Below are 20,695 nucleotides of genomic sequence, written 5' to 3' on the forward strand. Positions count from 1 at the left end.
GAGATTACGGTTTATTGCTGGTGTTTCCTCTCCTGCCAGGTTGCTTCTTTTGGAAGGTGAGCCTTTCAGCAGGGTGGATTTAGGAAGGAACCTGACCTCTGAAAAATGAAAGACTGGGGAACCATGAGATTTGTTTCATGCACTGACCTAAAGCCTCTTGGCTCCAGGAGGAGATGGTCACTGTCGGGATTGTCCAGCTGGCCACCTTGTTGGCTCAGTTTCCCGTTTGTTTGTCTATTTTTGGTCTTGGTTTTCTTTACCTGACTTTTCAGCCTTCTTTTTTCCGTTCTTCTGTTCTGCCTGCAAAGGCTGAACCTGTGAGGTGCTGGCTGGATGTCCACTGCCTCAGTCTGGCTTTGTTTTGTTGGCACGCTGCTCCACCATGGATATCGGTGATCCCACATGGCTTGCCCAGCACATGTCCTAATGGTTTAGGTTTCAGTGTCCGGTGTCACCACTGCACTGTATTTCTGCAGACCAAATTTTTGCTATTTTTATCAGTGTCACAGAGCCCATGAGGGTCTTCTTTGTGCACAGTTCACACCAAACATACATAGTTACACGGCTACTCTTCCAGTGCTAGTGTAAAACTGTGTTTTAATCTCCCTTGTCTTGTTTTCCCATGTTACCTCCCATCAGGGCATTGGGGTACTCCTAGAGCTTAAAAACTTGGAGTAACGTTTATAAAATTGAAAAATATTCTAACAGCCTTCAGTGAAAAGGTGACTTTATTTATAAAGGAAAAACATGGTGTTTCTTTAATTTTTGCTCAAAACTTCCTTATCTTGCAGAGCTACCTGGGACAAAGGTGAGGTATTGGCAAAGTTGTGCTGAAGTTCTATGTGATAAGGAACAAAATATGGCAACAGCTTTGTTGAGGCTCCAGCCTTAGAAAGCTGGACTCACATGCATGGAGATAGCTTGGGTGCTACAGGTTCTTGCATGGCTGCAGCATTACACAGTGTATTTTAGTGACAGGTGGTAAGCCCGATGGAAAAAAAAATATAAAGGAAATAAAACAAAAGTCTGGTAAGAGGTGATCCTTACATTTTCTTCTGTACCGTTATTCATCAGGCAGTCACAGTGATTTGCTATGCACTGTGAGTTCATCCAGCTTTGCTGTGGCAATGCCAGTCAGAGCGATGTGGTCTGACCTGAGTAGGATGAAAAAGCTTTTGTACTGCAGAAGCGGAGTAGAGGAGCCTGTGGGACACGTGTGACTGTAACCGGTTGCTGCCCTAAGATGCTGTCTGCTTTCTGAGAGCAGCTCAAGGGCCACAGTCTAACGGGGGGTCCAGCCTCACGGCGTTGCATGGGGCGTGTGACGTTACGGTGCAGGTGGGAAAGGCAACTCAACTCTGGGAAACATAAATAATATCATAAGGGAATTGTGAGTGACATTAAACTACAAAGAAACCCAGTTCTGCAACTAAGATGGTTCCCAAGCTTGGCGAAATGATGGGCGGCTGTTACCCTTCAACATTTTTAGTGGACCAGTCTACAACTTCACCAGTGAACTTTAAGCTAAAAAGGGAACGGGGTCTGTAGCTGCTGTGTGGTGGCCACAGTGACTCTTGCTGGCGTGCAGAGGACAGTCAGCCAGCTGCCAGCCCAGCGCAGCTGTGGCCACTGGGCAGAGCAGGCTGGGGTTATGCAAGGTAACATGGAAGAAAAACAGTAGAGAAAAGGTGAAGGGGTTTTTGGGAAAAAGTATCTTTGTAAAGAGCAAGCGAGCAAGCACATGTTGTGTAAGGTGTGTTATTAACAGCCCAATAAGCATGCTTGTCCTGCCTGCTCTCAGCCCATTAGAGGCAGGCTAGTGGGTGCGATGGTAATGACAAAGTTTTTTGCTTTGCTGATGTTCCAAGCAGCCTCCACAAGCTAAACCAGACTGCATTAGTTTTGACCCTTAGGGAGTTATCTCCATGTCAGTGACCTTGTTCTAGCTAGCAGATGTTTGGGTATTATTTACAAATATTAGTATTTAAAGGTTATGCAAATGTTTGTTTTGCTGCCTTCCTTAAACATCCATTTTAAGCATTTCATCTGTGACGTCTTGTATTTTACAGGGAGCCTGTGAATAAGCAGCTTTAGCTGATACTTAAAATAGCTGTATCTTCTTTGCTGGGGAAGAGCCTCATGCTATACTTTTTATATTTCTTCATTGCCTAATAGCCTAATGTCAGCTGGTCCTCGCTGCCATTTCTGGGCAGTTTTTTTGTCAGGATGGATGAATGGTGGGGTGAATGAAGCGTAAGTAGTTCACTTACGGTTAGTACGAAGGGCTGGAATAAAACTTGCTTCCCCCTGGATGACCAGCTGTCAGTGAGCTGCAGAGGAATGAAGCGCTCTGCAGGCATGTAGCAGCTGATGAGCATATCCTGGTGGTGGCTGCCTGCAAGCTGCCTACACCGAAGAGGTCCCAAACATATATACATTCATTTAAAAAGGTAACATATATATATACACACACACACACATACATGCAGAAACACTGAAGACTCTTGCAGCTTGCAGGCATGGGATCTCTTATGGACATTTGGAAGCCTCTCTGGGTGTGCACAAAATATCTGGCAGTAGAGAAGTCTCAAGCCTGCTTGTTTCCCATGCAGATTTTATTTTATTTTTTATCTCAGGGCCTATGTCTGCCTAACTCCTTCAAAGATACATGAGAGGACAGAGAGACTGCCTTAGAGAACAATGAGCCTTTGAAATCGCTGCCAAAGAGAAAAATTAAAGAGATGTGGCAAAGCTTTAGTCTCAGAGCTGAAGTGGAAAACTGACTCCAGGCATTTTCATGGTAGCACGCTCTTCCCTATCTTCCAAAGCCTGCTCCAGTGTTAAAAAAATAAAAAAATGTTTGTGTCCAGTATCTGTTTCTGACTGGGAATGAAGTCACTCTTTGCAGCTTGCATGCTTCCCCTCAGTGTGTGATTTTGGGTGCCGAGACACGCTGGGATGCAATAGGCATTAATTTTGGGCCATTTCTGAAGTCATTCCTGAATGGGACTTCAGGAAACCTCCTGATTTCCCTGGAGGGCTTAGCCTCAGACCAGGTGTCCCATCCAACCTGGGGCAGAGTTTGAAATTCAAACTGGAGTTGTTGCAAGGTGAAACAAGCCACAAAGTCTTCTTGGTGTCAGAACCCACCCAAAATGGAGACTTGTTGGGTCTGTCTATTCCCCTTGTACAACCACTGAATGCAGGCGCTAAGTGAGTCCTCTCTAAAGGTATACTGTACAGCATCTTTTCTATATGCAGCACCAAAGTCGAATGTGTAATGGTTTTCACTGAAGAGCAGGTCACAAAACAGGGCAGCTTACTGCAGGGGAAAGAGAAATGAGGGAGAACTCTTGCCACTGATTCTCAAGACACTGGGTTGTGAACTTGGCAAAGGAATAAAGCCATATAAAGTCACAAGCACCTTGACAGGCTGGTTCCCGAGCATCTTTCTAATACCCAAGTTTGATTTAAGGCAAGGACACTGACATGCAGGAATTTACAGAATTAAGATGTTGCTGATGCAGTTTTGGAAGGCGGTACATTTACAGTGAGATGGTCCAAAGACGATCCATCATGTCACATGTAAATTCTATGCAGAAACTGTGGGGTTAATGGATTGCCCAATAAAAGAGAATGCAGAAGTGCTCCCATCAGCCTTGGGTTGTGCTTCAGGTCACTTAAATCCTCTCTCAACATGCAAATGTAAATATCTCCTTCAAAAGGGAAATCTCCTGTTTTCCATTTCCAACTTTTGTACCATCAAATGCTCTAATGAATGTGCGAGTGTCTTGAGTTTTCTTGGAAGCTGCCACTATGCTGTGCCTGGGATGCAAGGGGAATAGTTTATGGGTGGCTTTGTTTCTGTAGGTGGAAGTCTGTGACTGTCCTGGTTTCAGCTGGGATAGAGTTAATTTTCTTCTTAGTATTTAGTACGGTGCTGTGTTCTGCCTGTGATGTGAGAACGATGTCGCTGTCGATAGGACACGGATGGTTTTAGTTGCTGCTGGGTGATGTTTATACCAAGTCAAGGGCTTTTCAGTTCCTTGGGCCCTGCCAGCCAGAGGGCTGGGGGGGGGCACAGAAAATTGGGAGGGGACACAGCCAGGGCAGGTGACCCAAGCTAGCCAGAGACGTATTCCACGCCATGTGACATCACGCTGAGTATATAAGCTGGGGGAAGGAGAAGGAAGGGGGGGACGTTTGGCATTATGGGGTTTGTCTTCCCGAGTAACCGTTACGTGTGACGGAGCCCGGCTCTCCTGGGGACGGCTGAGCACCTGCCTGCCCATGGGCAGTGCTGAATGGATTCCTTGTTCTGCTTTGCTTGTGTGCACGGCTTTTGCTTTACATATTAAATTGTTCTTACCTCAACCCTTGAGTTTTACATTCCTTTCCGATTCTCCTCCCCATCCCTCTGGGTGAGGGGGAGTGAGCGAGTGGCTGCTGGCTGGGGTTAAACCACGACAGCGACTTTTACGAAGTTTTTTAAGAGTCCAGGATTTGCTTTCTGGTTTTATCAGTCCTGCTGAATTAGGATTTGTGTTCTGCAAGATATTGCTGTGGAGGGTGATGGAGATAATGGATGCTGACATGTTTGCTGTTTCTGGAAGAAATGCTTCAGCTGAAGGTTATACAATTTCTCTCTAGACCTTGATCTATAAATACTTGAGCTCATGTTTAATTTGAATGATTCCATGAATTTGGCTGATGCTTTTCAGAGACCTTTAAAGTATGAGCTGAAAAGCCTTGCTGGGCTGCAGTCTTTGAGCAAAGCAGCACATCTTCCTCTTCTTAGCCAAACCCACAGCATTCACATGGATCTGTTTACCTTCCTGTCCAGCAGTGAACATCCCAGAGAGGAGCCTGAGCTTTGAGATTCCTCCAGTATTACAGTATTCAGGTCTTTCCCTGCTTGTAATTCTCCAAGCTGATCCCTCAGTACTTCCTCTCTCTGGAGAAAAAATGAATATTGATAAGATGTTGTTTATGACAAGGAAAGGCTAGTTGATGAGGGGTCTTTTTACATTTAATACTATAATCTAAGTTACTTGTCCTCTGTCTCCCTGTTCAGTCAGATACCATCCCAGCTGTTCTATTCCCTGCCCAGTCACACCTTCCTCACCCCCTGCTCCCTCTCACTAAAGAGGTTTTTTTCTGTTTGCTCATCCCTAGTGGCATTGATGGGGAATTTGGCAAAGCACGGGGAGCCCCAGTGGTTCAACAGTTTAGTTTCCAGAGGGACAAGATTAAAAAGCTAGCCGTTCCTAATTCACTGCAAGGATTAGTGAGACCAAAGATCTCTTGACACCTTCCGGTGACTGACCAACAGCCATTTAATTCAATGGTACGTGCTGTAGCCGAGATGACATTAAGAAACTCAGGGTTAGTTTCTGAGTTTTTTTCTTTACAAGGCTTTTGTTTTGCTTCAGACACTGCATGCATTTACAATGTTGTTTGCATCAAGTGCCTCTGCAAAACTGCATCTTGGTAGAAGTTTTGAAGAGTGAAGGTCTAAGTGAATATGCATTTATCATTATCTGTTATGCTCATCGCCTAGAGCAGGGCTCGACAATTGTTTGATTGCTGCCACTAGCTCCCAGGCCCTTCACCCACTCTTCCCTGCTTAGCCCCACCTCTTGTCCAAGCCTTCTCCAAAGGGTCTTGGTGTCTCAACGTGCCCTTGTTCCTATTTGTGTGCTTTCTCATTGCCTCAGCCCCAGGTGCTGAATGAGGAGGGGGGAGAAGAGAAAAGCACTGATTGTTCCTGCTGACAGTAGTAGGATTTTGCCCAAGAAAGGCAGAATAAATATTTCCACTGATAAGTAAGTTTTACGTCTTCGTACTGTCTGTATGAAGAACTTCACATTTGAGTCCAGAGATCAAACGATTTCTCCCTTTCTCTATTATACTCACTGTTTTATCACTCCTCAAATTCGTGATTAACTGCAGAAAAGAAAAAAAGTAAAAGCAGTTTCATTGATGTACAGGACACCTAACTCAACCTCAGGCTTCTCTCAAGGGCTTTCCAGCTTGTCCAGCTTTACACTGAACACCCTTTATTTTTGGGTGTAATAAAGCTTCATGGCAGCTCCAGACTGAACCTTAAAGTTTATCCTTGCAGTGAGGTCACTGCTGGTTATCTGGGAGCCGAACCGAGTGTTTGGTGCAGGAACATGAAAAAAAAGAAAAGAATATGAACATAGTATTTTATCTTCAAGAGCAGATAGGGAAGGAATAGGAAAGAGGGTCAAATACCAACTTGGCAGTGTTCTGTTTGTGGGTTTGTATTTTTGCGTTTGGTTTTCGGTTGTTTGTTGATTTATTTTTTTTTTAATCTGTGTTCAGTGTTCAGACAAGCGTGAAAATTGCAGCAGTACATAGACTTTGGATGGGTGTTGATTTCCGGAATCAAAGCTAAATTAAGCATTCCTACCAGAGAGTGTCTCTAGCAGTCTGGAAGCTGCGGGGGCTGCCCAGCATGCGGTGGGCACAGAGTTCCTCAGCACCAGGGAGACCCAGCGGGCAGTGCCATGGCCAACTGCTGCCTTCCTCTTCTGGCACAGCCTGACTGCGCTGCGAAGCCATCCTGGCAGAGACCGTGTCTTCCCTGTTAGCGCCATGCCTGCCACGCCACGGCTGCTTGGAAGCGCTGTGGGCACCGCTGCGATGTCAGCAGCTGTGTCTGACCTCAGATAATATTAATTACAAATGCTTTCTCTGGCAAGAGCCAGAGGCCGTGCTGAAAGCAGCCCTGTGCCTGCTCTGACTAGGCTGTGTTGGACCACGGGGTGTCTTACCCTGAGCATCGAGCCTCGCTGTAGCAGAGGTCCAAGTTGAGTGTCACAAACATGACCACACTGAAGAGCTATTAGTATTTAAAAGCATTAAGGGAATAGAAAAGTATTTGAATCATTGCCCGAGTTCTTCCTGGTCACCATGTATGACTTCAGGAGGTGTCTGAGCAAAGGGAGTCTAATGGCACCAGCAGGGCACTGCCCATCAGCAGGCTGGCATTGTTTCCCTATTGATTATACTGCACATCAAAGTGCTCGTTATCACCACAGATACAGTGCTTTTTACTACCTTGTTTTTAAAAAAACAAGCACGTTTTACTGAGTGGGAGGTATGTCATGTAGAAATTCTTTCTCTTGACGTTGTTTTTAACTTTGTTTACTCAGTGTCCTAAATAATTGTAAAGAGTAGAAGGAAGTGTGGCTCCAAACAAGGTATAAACTCATAGAGTGATTTCAGATTGAAAAGGACTGCCTTAAATACTGTATGTGAGACAAGCGGGGGTATGTAGTAAGGTATAGCATCACTTAATAGGTCAACTGAAAGAACCAGAAGTAACAAAACACCTCCTTAAAAGTAGCACTCTGTAAGCTAATTTGCTTGTTAGACCTTATCATACTCCACAACTACTCAATTAATGAGGATGAAAGGGAACAGAATACTGCAAAGCCATTGCTGCAATATTTCCACTTAATGAAGCCACCATTTCCTCTGGTCAAACCAGAAGATGACACACCTGTGAGCTGACAGAAGGGCCATGTGGCAGTCACTGTCTGCAGGATGCTGGATTGCGTATTAGGAAGGACACAACTGCCACGGAGGTAAGCGATGTCTCCTCCCGGGACAAGGAGCCAGTCAAAAGAAAGGATGCATGGCAAGGGTTATGAGGAAAAGATATCTGTGATTTTGCCATGGATTTGCCTCTCTTTGATGAGTTACAATGGTCCGAGAAGAAATCCGCTAGCTGGTGAATGGTTGCATCCTGTGGCCTGATCAGTAGCGACTGAGCACATTTCCTGGCCTGGCAGGCAGGGACTGACCCATGAGGAGGGAGCCGATGCCACCAAAGGCAGATGGCTCTCTGACCTGCCGTCCTCCTCCACAGCTCTCACCTCTGGCCCTGGTGGTCAACTCGGTCACCTGGCAGGTCTTTTCCCGGGCTGATTCAAGTCACTGATTTGGAAGAAAATAGTCCAATTGCTGCTGCTGCTGTTGGTTTTGGCTGGGTTTGCTTTCTGTGGTCAGCAAGCCGAACAGTCTTAGAGGTCTCACTGCACTCAGTCTACTCCTTTGTGCAACTTCACCGCTTGGTGAAAGTCATTCCCGTGTAATTTGAGGAGGGGGCTGAGGACTATTCTTGCTTGCTGAACAAGCTCAGCTGTGTTGTAAAGCTGTGTGCAAGAGTTAAAGTCCTTCAGCACTTCCAGCCCTGCTGCTGGGTGTGGTTCATAGAATCATGGAGTGGTTCGGGTTGGAAGGGATATTAAAGATCACCCAGTTCCAACCCCCCTGCCATGGGCAGGGACACCTTCCACCAGACCAGGTTGCTCAAACCCCATCCAGCCTGGCCCTGAGCACTCCCAGGGATGGGGCACCCACAGCTGCTCTGGGCAGCCTGTGCCAGTGCCTCACCACCCTTGTAGTGAAGAATTCCTTCCTAGCATCTAATCTAAAGCCACCCTCTCTCAGTTTAAAGCCATTACCCCTTGTCCCACCACTACATGCCCTTGTAAAAAGTCCCCCCCCAGCTTTCTCGGAGACCCCCTTTAGGTACTGGAAGGCTGCTACGAGGTCTCCCTGGAGCCTTCTTTTCTCCAGGCTGAACAACCCCAACTCTCTCAGCTTGTCTTCACAGGAGAGGTGCTCCAGCCCTCTGATCATCTTCGTGGCCCTCCTCTGGACTCACTCCAACAGATCCATGTCCTTCTTACGTTGGGAGCTCCACAGCTGGATGCAGATGGGAGTCTCATGAGACCAAAGTAGAGGGGGAGAATTACCTCCTTCAACCTGCTGGTCATGCTTCTTCTTATGCAGCTCGAGATACCGCTGACTTTCTGGGCTGCAAACACACATTGCTGGACCATGTTGAGCTTCTTGTCAATCAACATGCCCAAGTCTTTCTCCTCAGAGCTGCTCTCAGTCCATTCTCCACCCAGCCTGTATTTGTGCTGGGGATTGCCCTGGCCCATGTGCAGGACCTTGCATCTGGCCTCGTAGAATTTTATGAGGTTTGCACAGTGCCACCTCTCAAGCCTGTCAAGGTTGCTCTGGTTCCTTCCCCCCAGCACGCTGACTGCACCACACAGCTTGGTGTCGCTGGTAAACTTGCTGAGGGTGCACACAGACCTAGTGTCCATGTCGCCGACAAATATTAAGCCGTGCCGTCCCAATACTGAGCCCTGAGGAATGCCGTTCATCTCCAGTCTCCGTGTGGTTGTGACAACATGTCTGCATTTCATCAGCAGGTGCAGACTGGGGCTTTGTGGGTTTTCCCAGTTTTGGGGAATACCTGGGAGAAGGGAAACTGAGTACTAATAGGGTAAGAATTTCCTTGACCTCCAGAGATTCCTTATGATACATAAGCAACTGAAAGGGAGCAAGAGGGGCTCATGTCATTGGAGTGAAAAATCTTACCAAAGTCTCTGAGCTCCCAAGAGATGTGACAGTGCTGATTAATTGGAATTTCTCTGCAAGAAAATTTTCTTGCAAGCACCCTTCAGCTTGGACAGACACCACCAGGACATGAATAGGAGCAAGCAAATGTTTGCTGGCATTTTTTTTAATCATGAAGTGCACAGCTATGTGTCTGAATATGACACATAGGTGTTTGTAAGCATCTAGTAGTCATCTAAAAGTGCTGAGTTAGCCATGTTTCAGCTTTATTGCCGAGGGCACGTCACTTAAATTGGAATTGGTGGTGCTGAGGAGTCTGGTCCTGCTCTACAGGGCTTGCTTCAGGGTGGCTGTACCCAGTACAGCTGCTGATGGATGGCGTGGGTGCAGCAGGCTGGAGCCGTGCGTGAGGAAGGGGAACAGCGTTGCCATCAGCATGCTTTGCTGTAATTCGGTGAGACTGGCTTATCAAAGCCCTAGTGAAGTCTGTATCAGGGCCAGTCACAGTAACCTGCTTGTCTCGTGGGCTTTGCAATTACCCTTTCACTGCCAAAGCTGAGTTGGTGCTTCTTTCTCCTCCAGCAGCAGCAAACGTAAGGCTGTGTTCGAAAGCCCTGAAGGTGCGTGGGAGCCTGTGCGTGCTGCTGCAGGTACAGAAGCAGGGTGGATGACAGCTTGCAAAAGTGCTCTGCTTTCTCACAACAGCATCTCTGCTGCCTTGTTAGGCTTATTACAGTGCATTCAGGGCTTGGATGTAGTCTTGAGGAAGATGCTACTGTAGCTAAATACATGCATGCAGCAGGCCCTGCTGTGCACGGCGCTGTGCAAATATGGGTCTGGATCTACAAAGGGATGGTGGTGCCTCTTGAATACCATCCAGGTGCTAATCAGGTTCAAAATCTAGGTGCTAAAAGTCTTTGCAAACCTTCATGGAAGCCACTATGGCCCTCAGAAAATTCATTTCTGCAGGGCAAGTCCCAGACATGTCTGCAGAGCTGCTACTTCCTTCGCCATGGCCTGGCCCACTGACCGTGCCCAGGCTGGAGATATGCTCTAGATAGTGACATCGGCGTAAGCCCTGTGAGACCCACTGCCACACACTGAGAGCTCGAGGTAACAGTGGATCCACCTGGCCCGCTCCTCAGCAGTCCCTGCTGACCTGCCTCAGTGGGTCGTGCACGTCTCTGTGGGCACTTACCCCCTCGGTGCACCGGAGAAGGGAAAAAGGTGAGAGGACACACTGCGGGGAACTTGAGTAACCTGAGGAGCTTCTGGTCACCAACGAGCAGCAGTCCACAGTGAAATTTTGATACAGAGATTCTCGTAATAGAGGAGTGTGCATTTATTATTGGAGTTTTCCTGCTTATTTACTCTTTGTGACTTCTCTGGTTGATAATTTAAAAACTGCTGTGGAAAACTAGTAATATCATCATGAGTCATAGGAATCAAAATGACGATGGGCTCTTGAGAGCCATGTAGCTTGTCATGTTGATAAGAAATGAGAAACCTCCAAGGAAGAGCTGCTCACTGCTTGCAGTTTCCTCTTCTCAGTCCCTTGTTCTTGGAGCTAAATTTGTTCATAAAGGCCTAAAGTTTATGATGGGATGGCTCAATTTTTAAAAACATATGCAGATGTTTCATCCACTCTGCTGGGCAGTGTCAACATTGCAGTGCATGCCCAGGAGAAGATAATTCAGTGTTTCAAAAGGGGATTCACGTGGTTATTCACTGGCTCTTTTACTAGCCCCCTCATGAAGGGTCATGGACAGAAAAGTATAACATAAGTTCAGAAATATTTTTCATGCCACCTTATAGCTCTAATTAAATGCAGAAGAACAGGTATTTACATATCTAAATCTCATTTTCCTACAGGCCCTGCAATTCCTGTTGGGGTGGATGTGCAAGTTGAAAGCTTGGACAGTATTTCTGAGGTTGACATGGTATGTAATCCTCTCTTAAGTGTCAATTATTTCTAATCATAAAAAGTCCCTCCCAGCTGAAACTTGTGGGTTTCAAATTATTGGTCAGATGAAAGCAGTGGCAGCATTTGACAAACTCAGAGGCTCACATTCAGAACTAAAGACTTGATAATACCTGGTGATCAAAGACTTGTCTCTGTATCTTCAGATAAAGATTAGAAGCATGAAGGAAAAAGGGACCTTAGTGAATAATCAGTGCTACGAAGGACCTATCACAGCCAAAATTATGAACATCTGTGTATGATGGTTTGAAGGTATATGGCAAAGTTCACATAAGCCACGCTTGCTGCAAGAGTTTTCTTCCTTAGGGAGCCATTGCATCCATTTGTTTCAAATGCATGATTCTGGGAGGAGCATTAGAAAATTAAGTTGGCAACTTAAATGAGGAGTTTCTCCTGCATCTTTGTCACTGGGAGTAACCTCACTGAGGTGAATGAGTGGGAACTGCCAGGGGGAGCCTGAACTGACTCTGCCAAAGTGGAATTAGGTGTGGGGGAATAGTCTTTCAGTCACTGATGACACTGTTCAGGAAATTTGCACCAAGTTCAATTGTGATTCAGTATCTCAATTTTTTTATTAATTAAAAAAGAGGAAGAAATGCATGCAGTTGTTAACCCTCAACAGGTTTCAAGGTGTTCCCAGCAAAAGGAGTGTTTACATCTATTTTCCTGGTTTTTTTGTGGAGATTTTGAGGGTTTGTTGTTGAGGTTTTTTTACTATAGGGAATGGGGTAAAAACAGTGGAAAGAGAAGTGGAAAGGGGAGCATAAAGGAGAAGAGGAAACTTCTTAGTTCCTTCCTCCTTCCGCCTTTTCATTCCTCTTCTTGGGCACCTTCTCTGGTCTAGACAAAACATGAAGACTTAAAGGCAGAGCTTTAGGTCGATTGGTTTTTACTGTGGTGCAGTTACACCTTCATTAAAACCAGGGAGCTTGCCTGCCTGCATATTGAAAGAAGGGGTTTGGGGGGATGCATGCAGGGGCAGCGTAGCGTGTGGGAAGGACCTGTTTGTGTGGGAAACGGCTGTTGCAAGGAGGCTTGGGGCTCTGATACATCAAGATAATGTCAGTTCCCTCCCTTTGCTGTTGATAGCTCCACAATCCTATTTTCCTAGCATAGGGTAAATACTTTCCACAGCAGCTGCTGTCTTGTATTTGGGGTGGAAAAAAGGTCTCCCAGGTCAGTCTAAGTTATACTGCTGTGTTTTTTCCAGCAGCCTATCCCAGCATGGGTGTTTGCGGAGAGGGGAGGGGGCAGTAAGCTGTCTGCAAGGCCAGGGGGCCTGGGCTGGCTGTGCCTGAAGCAGGGTGCCTTCCTCGGCTCTCCGTTGCGGGCAGGGCAGAGCTGCAGGCAGGGCTTGCTGCTAACCAGTCTGAAGGGTTACTGGCCCTAGAAATCAGGGACCCTCGGCTGGGTAGCCTTTACTTGTCATTGCTGGAGTGGGTACCCAGCGCTCCGAAGAAGCACCAGACTGAATCGTCACCAGCTGGAGCCCACCGTACCTGCAAGACAGCTTGTGTCAATGACAGCAGCCGGGGGCTGTTCAAAGCACACGTGGTTTTAAAACTGGTCCAGTCAGCATGGATGGGCTGCTGCTGCGTGCGCTGGCAGGGCATGCTCTTGAGTACGCCTGGAGCGTGGCACAGACGTGAAATGTGCTGCCAAATGTGAGGCACTTGTGTGTGCTCGTTTGCTGTGTCTCTGGCAGGTGCTAGCATTCTCTGTTTGTTGCAACACTTGTTTCTCAAGGGATTTTCCTGCTCCTGAGTGCTGAAATAAACCACTTTTCTCTCCTTGTAACTAGCGTGTGTGCTGGTCAGAAAGGAACAAGCTGTCAGTGATTGCAAACTGCCTTGTTTGACTCACGCCACCAGAAAACATCCATAAGTTAGATTTTTATACTTAGAAGCTGTGACCAGCTGCCACTTTGGTTTCATATTTGCAGCACTTTGTGCCCTGTGTGCTGGCCGTTGGAAGCCTCTTTGGAGAGAGAAGGGGGCTGAAGGCGAGAGAAGAGAGGGTTGCTGCCCGATGGGACAGGGCAGAGGGTGGCCTGGACAGCGGTGTGGCCTTTCTTGCGCTGTCCCTGCAGGCAGTGCCTCCCCCTCCTCTGTGGTGGCTCTAAGTCGTGCTGAGGGTGCCTGGCTGATGCCACATCAGCCCCCGTTTCCCTGTGCTCCGATGATGGAGCTGCCCAGAGGCATTTTGCAGCCTCAGGCTGCCTGGCCCTCCTCTCCCAAGGCCCCGTGTCCCTTTGTCTCATGTCATGGCCTGGGGGCTGCCCCGGGCCATGAGGTGGGCACTGGTGACCCTGAACAGCCAGGCTCTTTTTTACCCCTTTTTTGACTTCTGGTGTAACTGGCAGTGACTCCTAAGTAATCACCAGTTATGCCTCTTCCTTGGTTTCCTTTTTCCCAGCACTGGTCAAGCTGATGAACTTGATGGCCAGCCCTGAGGCTGGCTCCTCCAGCCAGGTTGCAGCCTAAGCCATGCCGGTAGCCGCAGGCGCTGGAAGTGTTTCTTTGGGACTGTAGCCATAAGGGGAAGGTGGCCAGTGGCCAGTAGGGAACGGGAGCTGGCAGCACCCCTGGGGGGAACAGGGACGAAGGCTGGGACCAGTCTGCAAAGGTGGGTACCTGCAGGTGGGTGAGCAGAACTGTCCCCCTGGCAGGTCTCTGCCATGGTCAGAGAGGGAGGTGTCCAGCCAGCAAGGCAAGGGCTGGCACCAACAACTTCTTCGACAAACTCGTGAAAAACTTCATGGTAATGTGTGGCTGCTGCCAGGCAGCCCTTAGAAACAGAGAGTCAGATTAACCAATGGTTTGTCATCAGCAGAGCAAAATGTGGTGGTGGTGGCGGCTTTGGAAAGCAGTTGCCATGTGGTTAGGAAGAGGTCTTGGCCTGTGTTGCTGCCTGCCCGGGCTTAGCAGCTGCGGCTCCCGTAACCGCTCACTTAATTGGGAATATAAAGAAAACAAGTGTATTTGATCTCTCAACATGAGAGAATAGGTTCAGCTCTGAAAGCAGCAGCTGCCAGGTTGGGATCAACAAACAGATGTTTTCCTTTGTGTGACTGAGGCTCCTGCCCCCTCAACGAGCTTAAAGAGAGCTTTATTTAAACACTGGTACGGTAGGAAAAACAGTTCCCTCATTTGGTTGCTGTTTGCAACAATTTAGTTCTTTTGGGGATAAATTGCTTAGTGTTTAGACTAACCATTAAGCTAATTTTGAAAGTTTTTCCTCTTGAACATGCTGCTGATACCATAGTTCTTCAAGATCATCTTACCAGGATTGAAGAACTGTTTCTGTGGGGTGGTGCTTCTCTTGGGGCATATGTATATCCTTTTGGGACTGAGCATTACCAGGTGCTGTAATACATGGATTGGTTGTTTATGATTTGTCTTGGCTGAAATTATTTTGTCAGGAAAATCTATTCACACAGAGCATTGGTCCAGGAAAGAAGCAAGACTTGAGAGGGGAGGGATTTCATGTACCTGGTAGGAGTGAGTTTTCTTTCTAGTGTTTCCTAGATGTAGTGGGCAACACTGACAGACCTCTCTTTTGTTCTCTTCCATTTTTGTGAAGGATTTCACTATGACGCTGTACTTAAGGCACTACTGGAAGGATGAGCGTCTCTCATTTCCCAGCACCACCAACAAGAGCATGACCTTTGATGGCAGGCTGGTGAAGAAGATCTGGGTCCCCGATGTCTTCTTTGTGCATTCCAAAAGGTCCTTTATTCACGATACCACCACAGACAACATCATGTTGCGAGTGTTCCCTGATGGTCACGTCCTCTACAGCATGAGGTAACAGTGCAGTCCCACCGCTCCTGAGCATCCCCTGGGGCTTTGCTGTCAGTTTTGCTCCTGACATGTCTTTGGTGACGCCAGGACTGCTACTGCCAACCCTGTTACTCCTACTGCTGATGCAGAGCCCTGTTTCCAGCATGTCCAGTAGAAAATGCTTCACAGGAAGCTGCAAGAAACCATGCTGTGGGCAGTAACAGGATAATCTCCTCCCAAGGGGAGCATTTGCCCCAACTCTTTGCATTCAGAGGAGGGCTTAGTCGAGCAGGAATGTTCATCTCAGGGTCAGTGTGTGATTAAACTGGAAGCTGCTGACATACCAGATGGTGACCTCTATAATTATCCTATTTTGCTTCCTGTTTGTCTAGAAAAACTTGGTTATTTTTTTGTTGTTGTTGTTGTTCTTGGCATTTGTGTGTTGATGTAAAGGTTTAAGTTTATTGAAGCTGAAATGGCAGTATTAAAGACGTCCTATAGTCCCTGGTTTTCTAGCAGATTTGTCAGCTGGAAGAATCCTGAGGCATGTCTGTCATGACCTGAAGGGTTACCCAGCCTGTGGGTGTATGCAGACCGTGACCGTGCGTTTCCAGTTTTCTGTAATACACAAGGACATGGAGGCTTAATCCTCTAAACTTCTCTACCTTATTACAGATTACTGAAAATACCACAAAATCACCACTAGCAAGTAAAATACCACAAAATCACCACTAGCCAGTGTATCTATGATTAACAAAGTGAGTATCTATCTATCTATCTATCTCAGGCTATTAAAAATTACTATAGGTGATCAATAATATAGTATCAATCATATATAATATCAAACATATATAATCACATATATAAAACATGTATATAAAAACAGCCAATAACAGCAATAACTAATTAGGTATATACTGTTACAGGTTACTACAAACTTAGCATTAGTGGAGCAACTCATCAACAGTATAATAACAGGTATACTTGTGGTAGATTGCTTGTATGATGTATAATACTGGTATCAACTGATACCATCATCAAGTGAATGAAATCGCCCCATGGGTGGGAGGGCAAACAAAAACAACCCCAAAACCGGGCCCAGAGGAGGACTGATGAGACAATAGATTCTCACTTCAGGTCTGCTCTGTGTCACAGAGTCTGCAGCTAGCCAGGTGGCCCCAGGGAGAGTCCGAGAGCTGGCAGAAAGTTCATGCAGTGAATTCAGCCTGTTTAGGAATGGAAAAGTATGTGCAGTATGGCACAGTCTCGGAGATTTTATTTTGGATAAAAATTGTGTCCTCATATCACAGAGCCATCACACTACCACTTTGGGCAGCCAGTAGGTGCTGTTGATCTCTATTTTTGATATGTGTCGGCCAATAGATGTTGATGTTTTCTGTTCTTTCAGATCAATTTTTATTTTCCAGGTTTTCCACCTTTTCAGACAACAAATTGCCTTTACAATCTCTTTTTTTGCACTTACCAGTGGTATCTCAGGATGCCTCCAATTTCTAGGTACCCTGTCTGCACTTCACAGAGCCTGGCTGTGCTTCTCAAGGATGTGTCTGGTTCCTAGGCTGGCAGCCCTTGCTCTGTCAATATTTTTCAGCAGACATTTTTATTTTACTCAGTGATTTCCCCCTTCTAACCAGGCCACCTTTATGGCTGCTCACTTCAACATCCCAGCAGATTTCCTTCAGAAGAATGCAAAAAGAGATGCAGAGAAAAGTAGGCCGCCAGAGGAGAAAAGGTTGAGAGCCCAGGCAAAAGGATATTTCCCCAGGACAGAAAATGTGCTCTCAGTGTACAGTGACCTTTGAATGTTCTGTAGCCAAGGAATTCTGTTCTGGGATCTTTCTGGAACTTATTTACTTCAGCTATGGTAAAATAATTATCAAAAGCTATGAAAGGTTTTCTATAAAGTTTGATTCAGGAGGCTTTCTCTTTGAAGAATGAGCATAGTGGGTGATATTGTCCCAGTAGGACAATATCCCACCAAACCAGGGGGCTCTAAAGTTCACTGTTTTCATAGTCCAAATATAATTCTACTGAATTTATTTATAAAAAGAACAACAAAATTGGACAAATTATTAAATTAAGATAACATGTGTGTCTGTGTAAGAAAGAGAGTATGCACTATATGGCCACTTTGTTTTGCCTGGTCTTAATGATGAAAATCCCACCTTAACCAAACACTTGGGAACACTTTCCCTGTTCTGAACCCATTTAATGAATCCATTTATTGCATGAAAGGTCTGATTACCCACACCTTAACTAAGCACCTAAAGACGCTGTATATTTTATTAGAACTGGATGGGGATGAAGGTGCTATGTAGCATGAGAGACAAGAAGGAGAAAGAAAAATGAAGAAGGAAGTTAGTTGTAAGCTTGGGTCAGCACTGAGGGGAGAGGGGCAGGAGGAAGGGTAGGGACCTTCTTGGCAGATGTTGATCAGTGTAACTGAATATCAGTTTCCATTGCTCACACCCCGCAGTTCTCATGTGCTGAAGCCAGCAGCACACCATTTGTTAGCAGTGCTCAATAACCAACATCAAGGAATGACTATTTTTAATGGGAAACACTGGCTCTATTTAGAACTGCTCATTTGCCCACATGCAGAGTATTTACTTCCAAAATTTTCTGTGAGCTGTGGAGGAAGTGATGTGACTTGCTAATGTTACTCACAAGAGGATGTGAGTTAACCGCAGCTGACCACACAAGAGTTAAATGGATAATTTGATACGTAAAACCCAAGGAGGACAAGAACCTGCACGGTATTAGGGCCTGGTGTTGTTTAGGACACTCAGAACGCGATTCTGCTGACCAAGCATGGGTGTCCAGTGGTGCCAGAAATGCTCTTAGGCGTCTTGAGATGTCTGCATGGGGTTGGTGCTGGGCTGAGGGATGTTTCATTTCTTATCTGGGCCTTGGGATTTCAAGGACACCTGAACAATGTGCTTAAATTGAGCAATATCTTATTGATGAGTTCAGTTTCTGTGCTGTCCCTGACTAATGAATTGATAATGACCACAGGCTGTGCCACAGTTCAGGTGACCCCAAGGAGAGAAAATAGCACATTGTAGTGAGACTGGGTTATACAATGCTTAAATGCTACACACAGCTAGGCGAGGTCATTGCTACAGTACACCTTCTGGAGTATATCCCCAAAAAACTTCTTTAAGTTTTGCTCATATGGCAAAGTTTTTCTCTAGTTTTATAGTCAAAATGAACAGTGTGTGCTTTTCGGGGGTGATGAGTGCACAGGTCAGCACAGGATTTGGATCACGATCCCCTGAACAGAAGAAAAGTCCTTTATCAACATCTGCAATGAGTCTAGAAAACGGTCGTGGGCGACATAAGTTGGCCTCTGAAACAACGACTCACAGCTGATTTGCCTCTACTAAATCAGGGCTCTGCTGCAAATCTGTCCACAAGAGAAAGTTCACTGACCCACTGGAAAACTTGTTATGTAATGTTGTGCACAACTGGACTGATTTAAGAACTGGAGCTGTCATTGCTGCAGCTCTTTAGCTAAGACAAACTTAACACGGGCAAACTGCACTTGTTGAAAAACAGCTGCACCCATTCTACACCCCCTGCCCCAGAAACAAACACCCCCCAGATCAAAAGGATTTGATCGATGACTGAAAGAAACTGGTTTTGCCTAAATAATACATATACTGGAGGAATTCTGTGGCTTGCAATAAGGATGGTTGCGTTCCTCAGGGTTCAGTCATTCTTGGAGTGACTATGGAGGGCACTGAGCAATGGGGAAAATGAGGAAACCTTAATCAAACTGGACATAAAGGAACCTTTGAATGTAAATGGTGAAGTTATTTTATGTTGTTGCCTTGGAGGGAAACAGTTGGATATAAACCACAGTGGCAATATCCATACTGACATTAGTGTTACTGTGATGTCCAAGATGGTGCTTTAATTCCTTGATATAGATACTGAAATTACAGCTTCCTTTGGAGCTGTATGTCTCTGTGTATAACGCATCTCACTCGGGGAACTGGTAGGCATCTTCCTGGGGATTTTATGCTAATATTATGCATATTTGCTGGCTTTAAAGCTACAGAATGATTTATCTGTGACAATGTTCTCCTCTTCATTGCTCCTCATAGAAAAAAACCTTTCTCATTTTTGACTTCTAGGATCACAGTGACAGCAATGTGCAACATGGACTTCAGCCGCTTCCCCCTGGACTCTCAGACATGTTCTCTGGAGCTGGAAAGCTGTACGTTGTATCCGTGTTTCTAGCAACACACGCTCCGTGGCTGGCTGCACAAAATAGACCGGACACCTTTCAGAGCAGTCTGTTACAGAGCCTGAAAAAGTAGTTCATCAGAGTTACTAAAAGTCTTTCTACTGACTTAGCGTGCTGTATATCTAGCCCTTATGCTGCAAGACAAGGGAAATTGCAAGGAAAGCATCCCTGTATGAATTTTAGTAGATGGCACTTTCAAAAAAACCACGAACAGAAATGTTCAACATACACTGGTTCTCAGCAGCTTGCTGATGAGAAAACTGGGGAAGTTTTGCGCTGTTCATTGCTTCTGACAGGAATGTGGTACTTTCAAGTGTCACGATAAAAAGTTGATTGTAGTGATCATTGATTTTCTCTAAACTTCATCATCAATGTGGTTTATGTATGGTATAACCATGATCCGGCAAACACTGTGACATGGGCTCAGCTTCTTAGGGACGTTGTTCTGCAGAAATAGTTAAGTGAACAGTAAGATTTTCATAATTGTCCTGTAAACTTTCTCTGGGGTGTGGCAAGGCTAACATCTAGTTGTTTTGAGGTTCTCCCAGCTATTTAACTGAAAATTTCCTTTACAAACAACAGAATCACAGAATCACAGGATAATTTATATTAGTCTGGAGGTCAGCTGCTCCAAGACCCTGCTCAGAGCAGGGAGAGCTTTATAGTGTGTTTCTCAGGGCTGTGTCCAGTTGGGTTTTGAACATCTCCAAGCTAATGGAGGCTCTACAACTTTTCTGTGCAACCTGTTCAAATGTTTGACAGCCCTCATCCTGAAAAGTTTCCTTTTACCTGCTTTGAAAAAATCCTTCATTGCAACTTGAACCCTTGCCTCTTGTCCTTTCACTCTGCATCTTAGAGAAGAGTCTGAGAAAAGCCTGCCACCAGCTTCTCTACGACCCTGAGCAGGGCAGAATGCTCTTCCTCCAGCTGAGCAAACCCAGCTCCCCCAGCCTCTGGCCTTATGCCATGTGCTCTAGCCCCCTGACCATCTCGATGACCCTTTTTTCATTCCCTATTCCTACTACTTAGTACGTTAACTAATTCTTTAAGTTTTTCATTACAGCTATCACATATTTCTAGACTTTTGCTTCATATCACACCTGTCACCTTTGCTTTTATCATTCTAAGAAAATCTGAGGTGTTTCCTCCTTTCTCTATGTTCATGTGTTTTACCCATGACTATTTCCTGAGTTATTCTTATCAGATAGCAATACCTTGTCTATTATTTTTGATATGTGATACTCAGAAAAGTAG

At 45.8% G+C, this 20,695-nt stretch overlaps 1 protein-coding gene and 1 long non-coding RNA gene across 5 annotated transcripts in view; one reads left to right on the top strand and one right to left on the bottom strand.

Annotated features, from left to right (window-relative positions):
• The window catches only part of LOC308064638 (gamma-aminobutyric acid receptor subunit rho-2), a 44,957-nt gene that overhangs the window by 13,654 nt on the left and 10,608 nt on the right, over positions 1-20,695 (top strand). For all 4 annotated transcript variants that reach the window (XR_013928463.1, XM_080389392.1, XM_080389394.1 and 1 more), the window contains 3 exons: positions 11,281-11,348; positions 14,972-15,195; positions 19,329-19,411. Coding sequence is in view for 3 of the 4 variants with exons in the window: in XM_080389392.1 (XP_080245518.1) it covers positions 11,281-11,348; positions 14,972-15,195; positions 19,329-19,411 (375 nt within the window). In the remaining variant the exon portion in view is untranslated. The remainder of the gene's footprint in view (positions 1-11,280; positions 11,349-14,971; positions 15,196-19,328; positions 19,412-20,695) is intronic.
• Positions 15,197-20,695, bottom strand: part of LOC308064662 — a 604,713-nt gene continuing 599,214 nt past the window's right edge. Inside the window, exon 4 of the long non-coding RNA XR_013928475.1 lies at positions 15,197-15,789. This is a non-coding gene — a long non-coding RNA (uncharacterized lncRNA). The remainder of the gene's footprint in view (positions 15,790-20,695) is intronic.

Source organism: Falco punctatus (assembly GCF_963210335.1).
Source record: "Falco punctatus genome assembly, chromosome: 5".
NCBI lineage: Eukaryota > Metazoa > Chordata > Aves > Falconiformes > Falconidae > Falco > Falco punctatus.